Source organism: Rhinoderma darwinii, chromosome 1 (assembly GCF_050947455.1).
Source record: "Rhinoderma darwinii isolate aRhiDar2 chromosome 1, aRhiDar2.hap1, whole genome shotgun sequence".
NCBI classification, from domain to species: domain Eukaryota; kingdom Metazoa; phylum Chordata; class Amphibia; order Anura; family Rhinodermatidae; genus Rhinoderma; species Rhinoderma darwinii.
In genome coordinates this window covers 129,020,119-129,033,059 of record NC_134687.1, presented here as the reverse complement: position 1 = coordinate 129,033,059, position 12,941 = coordinate 129,020,119, and the positions used below count along the sequence as shown (strand labels likewise).

At 39.4% G+C, this 12,941-nt stretch overlaps 1 protein-coding gene across 4 annotated transcripts in view; it reads right to left on the bottom strand.

Annotated features, from left to right (window-relative positions):
• The window catches only part of NR3C2 (nuclear receptor subfamily 3 group C member 2), a 351,146-nt gene extending 338,707 nt beyond the window's left edge, over positions 1-12,439 (bottom strand). For all 4 annotated transcript variants that reach the window (XM_075860365.1, XM_075860367.1, XM_075860366.1 and 1 more), the window contains exons 1-2: positions 11,852-12,439; positions 4,444-6,202 (exon numbers count right to left, since the gene is read on the bottom strand). In XM_075860365.1, the coding sequence (XP_075716480.1) occupies positions 4,444-6,200 (1,757 nt within the window). In that variant the 5' untranslated portion in view covers positions 6,201-6,202; positions 11,852-12,439. The remainder of the gene's footprint in view (positions 1-4,443; positions 6,203-11,851) is intronic.
• Positions 12,440-12,941: the final 502 nt, after the last annotated feature.

The following is a 12,941-nucleotide window of genomic DNA, read 5'->3' as shown; positions in this document are numbered from 1 at the left end:
AATAATTTTTATCCTCCCCTCGTATTAGGCTTTTTGGGCTTAGATTGGCCTTTTATTTTGGGGGTATAATCCATATTATTATGTGTATGAATACTCACATAGATATATGTACACTATTTTATATTTGGACATATATTTTTGTCCCTTACAACATATTATCTACACATACTCATAGGGGTAAATAATATATTAGTTATTTCACATAGTCTATGACTGATTACAATATTCACATTTTTTGTGATTAATGTGATCTTAATTATAATTCTTTTTCAGAGGTGGAGGTTTGTATATTATGCTTTTGTGTGGTCAAGTTTTGTTTTTTTATTTTTATTTGTTATTTTTCACATGATTATAAATGTATTATTATTCATTATTATTACTAATGTCCTGGTTGTTCCACCATTTATTTTATTTACACACATATAAAAATAATAATAAAAAGTATATATGACTATATTGGGGATTTTCTGATTGAAGATCCTCGTTATATTCATATCAAGCTGCGATGTATATATTTATTTGATTATATTGCCTAAGATTTGGATTTCGATATTTTTGTATTGTGATGATTTATTATTTATTGTTTATGAGAATATTCTATGTAACATGCATTTATCATTGTAATTGAATTCATGTGATTAGCTATAAAATATGTTTGATAGAATATACACTACGTATTACTATGCAGCTGTTCTGATCTCCCCCTTCTATGGCATTATGGTGATACTGGCATTCACTTACTGTTTATGTCCGTCTCCCTGGCACGACAGGATCACGCAGCGTGTTATTTACATTCTTGGTGAGTAGGATAATCCTGCCAAGTTTGCCCTTTCTTAATATGGCCACGTAGTTCATGTGTTGCGTGTGTCGCTCTGATCTCCTCCCCCTGGCACCGCTTGATGACGCAGTGCCTCTCTGCTGTTCCAGGGTGATGTGAGCATGACGGCCATACGCGTGCACGAGATGCACCATTAGGATTCTCTAGGTATGCGATTATGCTAGTACGGCATTAACATTATAGTCTGGGCAATCCTGCATTTTTCCAACATGGCAATGATTGCTTCAGTGTCATGTGAGCGCCGCTATGGTCCCCTCCACTCGGCGCTGCTTGATGATGCAGTGCCTTTCTGCTGTGCACACATGTTGAATTAATAAGGTACTCTGGGCTCATGTGCTTGAGTGTTCATTTACTTCACCTGTATGTGCAGGAATGTCCTCCTTTGATTGGAGTATGTGATAGCGTTCCCTCCTATATATACACTCACGACTCCTCACTTACCATTACCCCTTGAAAAAGCTGACGGCGAAAAGTACGTCGGGGTGTCTTGGTGTGGTCTGTGGTTGACCCATTTAGGGGCAGACATGCAGAATATCGGTTGGTATTTGACATGGATCTGATCCGGACTTTATATATTTTTTATATCTTGGATCAGTCTCTCTGACACGGTCATTTGTATTTTTTGTCCAGTGTGTACATATTTAGTATACCGTTAACTCTTGAGGTATTCTTGTACAGTATTGTCAATACACTGTTTGATTCCATGGATGTATAATATGATATATTTGTTGCTCACATTTTTATTATGTGTCGTTTTATATTGTATGTGATGGTCTATGTATGTTTTTAAATATTTTCCAAATAAAGATATATTTTTTTTATATTGGTTAGTGCTTTACTTGTACTATGGTTATTTACACTTCTAGTATTGTTGTCTGTCTTTATAGGTATTCTATACCGTACATGACGTACTATTCATAGCATCCAACACAAGCTTTTGAAAGCAGTATATATCCGTATCCACACACAAATAGTTACCACTGCTGTGTAGCCCTATGTATACTTCATAGTAACCAGGTACAGACATTTCACTAAAGCATGGACTCGCCTTCATGAAACCTTGGTTGAAAATATTGTATCTGTTTATTCTAAAAGGAAAATGAAGCCGCACAATGCAGAGATTCTGAACGGATATGGTCGGTGGATACATAGAGTGGATACATAGCCATTTCCCCCAATTTTCGGATTGGGGAAGTAACAAGATTTTCAATATCGGATGATGTGAACATTAAAGAGTAACTATAGTTTATTTTTTTCCCCATAAATTAATAGTATAAGTGAATTATCTGCATTATCTACCGTGGGCCGTCGCGAGGATCCGAACGAGGTTTTTCCACTTGAGACGCAGGATTGGTGAGCTGGAGGTTTCCTCCCTTTTGTTTTTCCATTTGAAGATAAGAAACTTTGTAATATATCGGATTACATAAAAATGCCTCTTTCTCCACTTATCAGACTCCACTCCTCCTCCCCCTGCAGGGATCACTTACTCTGAAATCACCATTCTTCAGTGAGGCAGAGATAACGATAGCCCATCAGCTCAGAGATGAGGTTACAGCTGCCGCCCATAGAAGTCTATGGAGAGGGGAGGGGAGAAGTTGCATAGAGAGAGACAGACGCTATTGCAGCTTCTAGCAAGTGTTTTATCTTACCCTAATGCTGGATTCTAAGCTATACTGCTCATTACTGGTGTATAATATCCTCCATGGAGCTGCTACTTCTCTCTGTATCATGCCATATAGATAGTGCAGGCTGTTTTCTTCTGTGTGCAATGTATGGGACACATCATAGCAGTTAGGCTCTACCCACTAGCTCAGGGAAAACTGAGAATTAGAGATCGAACCTGAAGAAGGGAAAACTGCTGAAACATGCCATATACAAAAGTCATATAGCGGTCAGAAATACAGCTAATTCCGAATTTATTTTTTGAACTTTAAGAGCTATTGCTACAGTGACAGAAAATGATTACTTTACTTCTGGACATCTAAACTTATATTTTCACATGCCAAGTAAGAAATATGAAAATGTCAATAACATCGCTATATGAACAAAGACAAAAGTATAACTCATTATTGGCCTGATGAAGAAGGTAGTCCAACGTCGAAACACGTTGCCAGATTACTAATAAATCTTTTATTTTCATTAACACCTCTATTATTTCACAACCTATCATAGGTCCACTAGTATTATATATATATATATATATATATATATATATATATATATACACACACACACAATTTTCTCCTCTTATAACCTCTGTATTGGCGGTAACTGTTACGGGTTTACCGGCTGGGACCTGGCTGCGGCTGTTCATTCCGATTACCAGTATTGTGCCAGCATTTCGCACAAACTTACAAGGTGAGCAACAGCATTGCCCCCTTGCCTTTTGCATTTTCTACCAGCATTTATTTTGCACTATGTGGCGCCGTGCTTCTCTCCTCCCAAAAGTATAACTTTGTCTATCTATATTTGGAATGTCATACAAAATTAAATGAACAACACAAACACACACACACACACACACACACACACACACACACACACACACACACACACACACACACACACACACACACACACACACACACACACACACACACACACACACACACACACACACACACACACACACACACACACACACACACACACACACACACACACACACACACACACACACACACACACACACACACACACACACACACACACACACACCAGATCAAAGGAAATAAAACTGAAAAAATTGGTTTGTGCAAGTACTGGCATCATGTCAGTGTGACATCAGATTTAAGTTCTTAGTTTTTAAACACTGCCATAAATAAGCCAAATCTATAGAAGATCTTCAGATAATTAGAATAAATGTGTAAGAGGTCAATATATAAAACAGTTTTTCTATTGCATTAGCTGCATATTAAAAACAGTCAGAAGCTAAATGTAATAGTATCATTTTTATAAACTGTTCTAAGTTTAGTATTTGTAAGTCATGTTTTTTTCACAGATTTGGAAATCAGATCAAAGGAAATAAAACTGAAAAAATTGGTTTGTGCAAGTACTGGCATCATGTCAGTGTGACGTCAGATTTAAGTTCTTAGTTTTTAAACACTGCCATAAATAAGCCAAATCTATAGAAGATCTTCAGATAATTAGAATAAATGTGTAAGAGGTCAATATATAAAACAGTTTTTCTATTGCATTAGCTGCATATTAAAAACAGTCAGAAGCTAAATGTAATAGTATCATTTTTATAAACTGTTCTAAGTTTAGTATTTGTAAGTCATGTTTTTTTCACAGATTTGTGATAATAATTAAACCTCTTACACAATGCCAACTCCTACTTTAGACTTGGCAGTTCTTAAAGTAAAGGGACAAGAAAAGAAAAAACGGTATTTCATTTTTGTATACCCAGCAACATCACCAAGTCAATGGTAATGAATACATCAAAAAGCACTAATTCCAAGGTAAACATTGTATAAAATCAACAGAATATAGCACACCAGTTACACCTACAGCTTCTCGAAATGTACATCACACTCACTGGCAATAACAATCTTGTGACGTCCATCAACTTGTTGTGAATTCACAACGTGATTACTCTTACTCACCTTGACATGTTTTCTGGAATGTATCCTGGGCCTGGAAAACCATCATTTCTTCTGGATGACAAAGAACTTTGAGACAATTCTGAATGTGTTTTCCAATTTTCGACCAGTGAACCAACTGGAGGGAATGAGCTCAAATGCTGGAAAGGCTGCTCTCTATTGACCGGTCTGGTTAGAGAGATAGTGCCTTGAGCTCCAATCCTATAATGAAATGACTGTCCACCTGAGTTAACACCCACAATAGCTGAAGAAGGCATGGAGTTCTCTGGAAAATAATTATCATCAGCCTCCTGTTTAATCCCCAAGTTGAGGCCTTGGCTAGAAAATCCATTGCCATCACAACTGGCAACAAACGATGAAACAGGTGGTCCTAGAATTCCAGATAGGGAATAGTAATCTTTATCATCCATAAAAGTAAAGTATGAGCCATCCATAAATGGAAAAGGATTTGCTGATTGGTTGGTTTTAAATAGAGAATTAGAACAAGTGCTTTTACCTGGCTCTTGCTTTATAGAGATTGGGAACGTTGTATCAGAAGAAACCTTACAGCGATCTCCAAAACAGGAGTCAATAAAAGTACCATCAGGATCTGGCTTAATGAACTTTACCAAGCTATTTGTACAACTCTCATTATCCATAGTTTCCATTTTGGGAAATAAGAGTTGCTGGGCAGGTTTGTCTTTAGCTTCTGTACTGATATTGGTGGCATCAGTTCGACACTCTGTAGGTAAGACAGCAGAAGGAAATCCCAAAGTGTTATGTGCTGGACTGCAGATAGAAGACCCCATAGAACTTGCAGCAGGACTAGAAATTGTGGACCTATTATTGACATTGGAAGGACTGGAAAGAGAGCATCTTGTGTTAATATTCCCAGGACTAGACACATTGGGCCTCACGGCAATATTTATTGGACTGGATACTGGGGATTTTATACTGCAGTGACTTGGTGGGCTTGATATAGGTGATCTCAAACTACTCAATGGGCTTGACAAAGGGGACTCCACCGTACTAGCATGTGCAGGACTATGTGAAATAGAACATCTATTATCAACATTTGGTGAGCATGAAACAGAAGTTCCCTGGTTAACCGGACTGTGTACTGTAAAATTTCCAAAGTTGGTGGAACAAGTAGTTGAAGAGACAGAGTCAATTCCAGGGCTACAAACAGATAGTCCCATGTTGGATGGGCTATTAGTTGTTGAACACTTCTCATTGCAGGATGAGGGGCTCCTTAAAGTATTACTATTTACTTTACCATTCATGGAATTGTCAACTTCCAAAATAGAGCTTACAGATGGATTTTGGCAGTCTAATGGAAAAGTGCTACAAGCACTTTGCTTGTAAAATTTCACAAAGTGCTCCATGTTTTGATAAATATTTCCAGTACCAATCGCTCCTTGCTGGTTTTGCTGTTCATATGCGAATTCGGCATCCCGCACTGAATCCATGTATAATCCCATAGACTCTGCTACAGTTGCAGAAAGTTCTTTTGACTCCAATTCGGGCTTAATCTCTTGTGGTAAAATACCAGACTGATTACTATCTTGCTGTAGGCAAGGGAGATCTGGTTTCTCTTTAACTTCGCTTTCGGTGACATTTTGTGAAAAGGTCCCAGATCCACAACTCACATTTACAATTTCCATGTAAGAATCAGCACCCTGCTGTCTGGAAGATGATAATTCCATAGGCTGTGGCACCTCACCCCATCGTCTCTCCATATCTCCTCCTTCCTGAAAGCCGTGATATCCTTTTGTTTCCATACCTAGAAAAAGCAATAAAAAAAAAGTCAATGTTCAACTTTCTCAAAGTAAAACTATGATTACATTTAATCTTTGATCAATAAATCTTATCGTGATATGTCGCTTGTGTGTATAATATATATATATATATATATATATATATATATATAAAACAATGTATCAATAAAAATGCATAACAATATTGTATCAATGAGAATTTAGAAATGAAGAGTTAGGCGTCATGCAAAATATGATCAAATACATTTACTTTAAATCCTTAAAGGCTATGTACAACTTTGAAACCAATTTTTTTATTCTAAGAATGGAAAGAAAAAAAAAAAAGCAACTTTGCTAATTTTATAAAAATGGTCTATGGTATTGTGCCTACAGCTTCTATTCAGGCCTATATATTTCCATGGTAACAGGCAACAAACAAATAAGCCCTGTGTAGTCTGATCTTGCTCTCATTTTGCCATAACATATTTGGTAGGCAAGGCATTGTTCACATTTCGTGATGTAAACACATTTGCAATTTGCCGAACGTAGGCTCCTTTAAAAAAACAAAAAACAAACGAAATACGAACACAGCCCAAGCAAGAAGTAGAGGACAATATGACTACACTGGGTTTATTTGCGGTCTGTTACCATGGCAACATATAGGCCCATGTAGGAGCTTTTACACTGTATAGACAGGGTATATTCATACACGCGATCATTTATCCAAATAGGGCTTGCAGAAGTCCATGCACTTGCTACAGAAACAAACCCAATCAGTTATAAGAAATGGGTTTTTTTAGTAGAGGAAATGTCTGCGACAAAGCTGCTGCGTGTGAGCTTATTACCCTTAGAGAACACGTAATACTTTACAATGCTATAACCCATGGTTTATAAATGTATTGTACAAAACAAGTCTTAACAAAAAGAAAATTTATAAGAAATCGAGATCACATACAAACTATGTGATACGGATGTTTCATGTTTACTGGAGCTATTCTTTAAATATTATTTCGCTGCATATTTAATGGAAACGCTGACAAAAAGGTTTCATCCTTTTTATTTATATAACAAAGCAACAGTGTATTAAAGCCACGAATAATAACTAAACAGCCAGTACACAGCAGCACAATTGACGCCATCCAGTAAGTGAAGCCCTCCACCTCACATTGGAGTCTTTCAGAAATACCCTCTTGGATTAAAGATTCTTTATGATACATTGGGATTATATGCACATGTTTCTATATACCCTACCTATATCACCCCCCCCCCCCGCACTATACTCACTACTCCAATATCTTTTCTGTCACATATAGCATATGCACATATGAAGTATAGGCTCACATTATGACCTTTGTAATGAATATACATGTTCATATAAACTTCGAATTTTCATATGTTAGACTGAAGTCTTGAACGAATGGAAAAAAACATACTAAACAAAAAGTGTGAACTAATGGACACTAAATTTATTGGATTTACAATTACTTTTTTGTGTCCAGCTCAAAACACAAAAACTACATGTACACTGCAAAGTTCTGTCTATAGAGTATCAGCAGGCCAATTCACCTTCATAACCGAGTTGTAGCATAAGGGCTTCTCCACACGTAGCGGAATTGCATATTTTCCGTCTGGAATTGCAGACGGAAACTACGCAGCAAAATACAGAAGCAGCAAAGTGGGTGAGGTTTAACAAATCTCATCCTCGCGCTGCGTAAAAATTTTGACCAGAAATTGACCCGTGCTGCATATTTTTCGTACTGCAGGATGTCAAATGCTGCTGCGGAAAGTGGACACACCATTTTGCAGTAAAAAAAAAAAAATATTTAAAATTTAAAAAAAAAAAAATACAATTTGAAAACTGTGCAATTATTCCGCAGCGGAAAGTCTGCTACTTTCAACAGAATTGCTACAGAAATTTTCTGCACCAATTCCGTTGTGTCGACAAGCCCTAATTTTTTTCTTGCAGCTAGTAAGAAACCTGTAGTACCATGCCCCGGCCCAGAAAATTTACTTTTCTCTGTTTTGTTTTAAGTAAGAGCACCCTAAGCTTAAAATAGGGATACAACCTTTAATCCCGCTACTGACAGTCAATACCAAAGTCACAAGTACTGTAATAGCTTTGAAAACAACTGCCAGTTATCCAGGTTAACCTTCTGGCTGCTGGAAAGAGTTCTTAACACATGCTATGCTGGCAAGTCTTGAGACACCTTTATAGGATTAACTCTTAGCGGTGGCAGAATGAAAATTTAATGTCAGACTGTGTGGTTAGATTGTCAATTCCTTACATCCGCACACAAGTCAAGCGTGCTGAGAGTGTATATTATGCAAGAGTTTGCAGTTCTTTAAAAAAAAAAAAAAAAATGTAAAACATGAAATCCTTAACGTATTTAGTGCTACTGCGTGTAAGTGTTTAACCTTGTCACATAGCATAGTAGAACAGTGGGATCTAAGAGTTACAGAGCTGTGCGGTGATATATTAGAGTGAGGACATGTAAAAAAAAAAGATTAATGAGCCGTGCTAATTAATATTCTTCTGTTTACCAAGTCGGATAAAGGAACTACCCTAAAAGATTGACATTTCCAAACTAAGAAGTTTAAGAAAGCAAAGTCTTCCCTCTTCACGATTCTTCTTATGGTCATGGCAAGCCCCAATAGACCCCAAGAAGATATCCTACAAACGCAGCGCACGCACTTCCAAAGTCTATGTATACCTGGGCTACAGACTGGAACCAGGCAGTCTGACACTATAAATGACTTCATATTAGAAAACAGGTTTTAAAATAAATCATACAGATCCTGTACATGACATTAGAATATATGATCATCAATTCTCAATCATTGCTGCTGTAGGTTACATCAGCAGTATAAAATGATCATGTAGGACAATGGGATTTAATATTATAGCTCAGCCGCAACTGGCACTGTGGTTCATTTCTGAGGTCTGACGTTTGCACCTGCTCCCTACCTGCATTAATTCCTACTTGGCATTTATCCTCTTTCCTCTATTTATCAGATTTCCTATATCCTCCAGGTGCAGTAGGTACAGTAGTGGAGAGAGATTAGCACTAGTGTGTAAACACCAGAGCTGGCATTAGTCTGCCATTGTCTACCCAGTGGTGGAAGCAGGGTAAGTCTGACTGCACCAGACATGCCAGTATTGCACATGTGCTCTCGTGCTCGGAGTTATATAAGGCACACGTTTCCAGTGCTCAACAACACAGACCACAAATCTTAGCACATTAATGGTTAAGCACGACCTCTGTCACATGGCAAGTGCTAGTTGGACCCTGCCCCGCTCCTCTCTCATTGACACTCCTTCAATGCTCTCAGCCATCTCACTGGTTCAACTGACCTGTCAGTTATGAGGAGGGTGGCATGACTGATATTAAGTTGCTGCGACACAAAAGATAACCCTTTACTTGCTGGAGGGAATAGAAAACTGAGTGCTATTCACTTTTCAATGTGAAAAGTACAAGTTTCACCTAGCAGTCAAGGAGGAGAGCTGTGCCACAACTGGGAGCTGTCAAAGTTTCACTTCAGAGGGATAAAAGGTGCATATGCAGTGATCTATGGATTTCCAGAGGTGATAAATGTACATCAACACAGGTGTGATAGCAATGACCTCTGAAAAATCTAACATTCATACTATACATGGCGCCTCCTCTAGATAACTGTTTCTGTAAATCAAATATATATCATGTAATATTTATCTGTCAAATATGAATCTAACATCTTTCATCTATTATCTAACTTTTTATCTCGTATGTATGTATCTATGTATGTATGTATCTATGTATGTATGTATCTATGTATGTATGTATCTATGTATGTATGTATCTATGTATCTATGTATCTATGTATCTATGTATCTATGTATCTATGTATCTATGTATCTATGTATCTATGTATGTATCTATGTATGTACCCATGTACGTACCCATGTACACGAGCTAATGTATTCGCACATTTTTAGGATTTGGAATGTTTATCAGTATTGCTTTTTCATCATATTTTTCTTCCAAAACAGGTCATCCAATAATCAGAAATACTTTTACCACCCTTGTCACACCCAAAAAGTAATTCCATGTCTGTGCCTCATTCTCTGAAAGGCAGATCAGGTTATAGGAAGGTTATTTGGAAATCTACTACTGACCTAGCAGGTAGAACAAGGAATAGAAAAGGGCAAAGATGATTTAAATGAAAACACTGACAGTCTCTAGGAGACGGTGCTAGGAGCTCCACCTGCAACACAGTGAGCCACATAGGCCTGCAGCTATTTGGCATGCAGCCTGGTGCCCTGTGTGGTTTATTCAGCATTACCTGGCAGAGCATCTGTATCAAGTTCAAACCCACTCTCTACTGGTTTGCAATAATGCATGAAATACACGTATATAGAGGACTGGAAATTTCCACAAATTCACAATGCGTTGCTCATTTTAAGGCAAATTAAAAAAACGGGATATTTTAAACGTCATGGGTTAACTCTAACTTGTGTCTGGTTCACCACCATAAACAATAATGTACATTAATGGACCATATTTCGCACCACAATAGGGGTCACTGTGACAGATCACAGCCTGAATCTAACCATTAAAATGACAGTGACTGGTTATACAGCCAACACCCCCATCAACATTACACTGCATTGTCCATTGAAGATGGTCAATGACGACAGACAGACGAGCGTACACGAACCCTTAGGACCGGATGAAAGACTTTTCACCCATTTTTAGTTGCACACGCTCCTTCTATTTGTCACTCGGCCAGCATGGCCATAAGCAGGTTATACAGGAGCACCTTAAAAATAGATGCAACTAGAAATGTCATCATTCATAATGTTACAACATAGCAAGCGCGGGTGCAATGTGACTGTCACTCATGGAAAGTTACATTGGTGGCACATGAAAGTGACTTGAGTCATTGGTATCTATATTAATACTGTATGTAATTGGGCGGTGACTGGTCTTAAAAAAAAAAAAAAAAAAAAAAGTTCATATTGAAATCCTGTGGGCGGTTTCTAAACTGAACTAAATAGCACATTATTTGCTTTCAGTAGGGTTTGAAAAATTATTATTATTGTTAGTGGGGATGGGAAAACTGTGTGGGGGGAGGGGTACTGGTCAAGGCTCTACAGAATAAAATCATACAAGGAATCCAGACATAAGAAACATAACAAACAGGGAATGTAAGAAGCCATAAAAGTGCTCATCCATTCAGGACGCGATCAATATGCCATGTACCCTGTGCTGAAAAAATATACAATGCCATAGGGCAGGGCACACGTGCATAATAACGTATATAGATCTAGCCAGCCTACAGAGCACATAACCGCACGGCAGCCTACAGAGATGTTGTGTCTGAGACTATGTCTGGCTTCTCACCATATAACATTATTGGCTGCCCCCTCCCTCTCACACAGAGCACGGTGAGATGGACAGGTGACAAGTACACATCATGCGTCTTACTAGGTGTCATGTAGGAGACGTTGACATGTGCGGTTAACCCCTTGCAATGAAGGAGGCAGCAGGCAGGAGTTGCACTGTAGTTTGGGAAGTAGTGGCAGGCTAGCTACCTGGCGGTGCAGTAAAGAGTTAATAGCAGTCTGGGCAGCGGAGTAGGATCCCGCCAGGACTTTGCACGGAAAGGAGCAGTGCTCGTGCCCATTCCTCACTCACCTTTCCTATGTCATGGTAGGCGGGGGACGGTGAGCTTCTCCCTCCTGACAGACCGTTTACGTTCAGACTGATCCGTGACACCGGGCAGCAGGAAGAGGTGACTGTAATCCCCAGTCACTGGCGACCACGGAGACAAATAAGAACGCTCTTCAATAGGTGACAGCTCCACAAACGTGTCCAGTCACACCCTCCAGCCACAGACTGGGGAGCCCGGGCGTCTGGAGCAAGGTCACCCCACAAACAAGCCACAGCCGCTCCCTGCACGCTCCCGCGGGGGGTCTTACAGAGTTGGAAAACTTTTCCTCCTTTTCGTCAATCAGCCCCGTCCTCACAACCCTGCGCGTCCAGCCTGTCACATCCCCCCGTTCCCCGGAGCTTGTCGGCTTGTGTCTGGCAGCTGCTGGAGAGGGTTACAGCCGGGCTAGAGCGCTGTGGGCACGGCTACGGTCTGCGGGCGGTCGCGTCCAGAGGAGTGTTGCGCTGACAGGCAGGCAGGCACGGTGCAGCCCGGACACCAGCTCTATGGGAAGCGGCAGCAGCTGAGTGACAGGCAGACTGAGCACCGTGCTGTCTAGTTCCCATGCAGAGAGAGGAGCTGTGATGTCAGCGTGACATCAGCGCGTCACATGACCGCGGTCACGTGCTCTCAGTCTGCCTTGTGTCTGAGAAGGTGGCTGTCTCCAGCGCTGGCTTATTATACTGTACTGTACCGGTCATCGTCATCACAGCTGAGGGCAACGTAATATTTGCATGCAGCCTCTGGTATCCAAGACGGAGCAAGACAGCAGTGTCGGGTGTAATAAAAAGTCATAACATTCACCTGCCACCTGGAGCAGGCAACAAGTGCAGCCACAGCTATGGGGATAGTGGCAATATCTGCTGTAGATATAGAAACATGTAGGGATCGCCAATAGATATTACTGGGTAAATAAATGAGCATGGGTAGGTCAAGGGAAAAAGGTAGGTAAAGGAATAGGTAGCTAATAAAAGGTCTAAAAATGTAAGTATAGCAATAGGTAACTAATAAAAAGCATAAAAAAGTAATATTAGGCAGATCAATAAGTAATGCTATTAGGAGAAATATGTAACA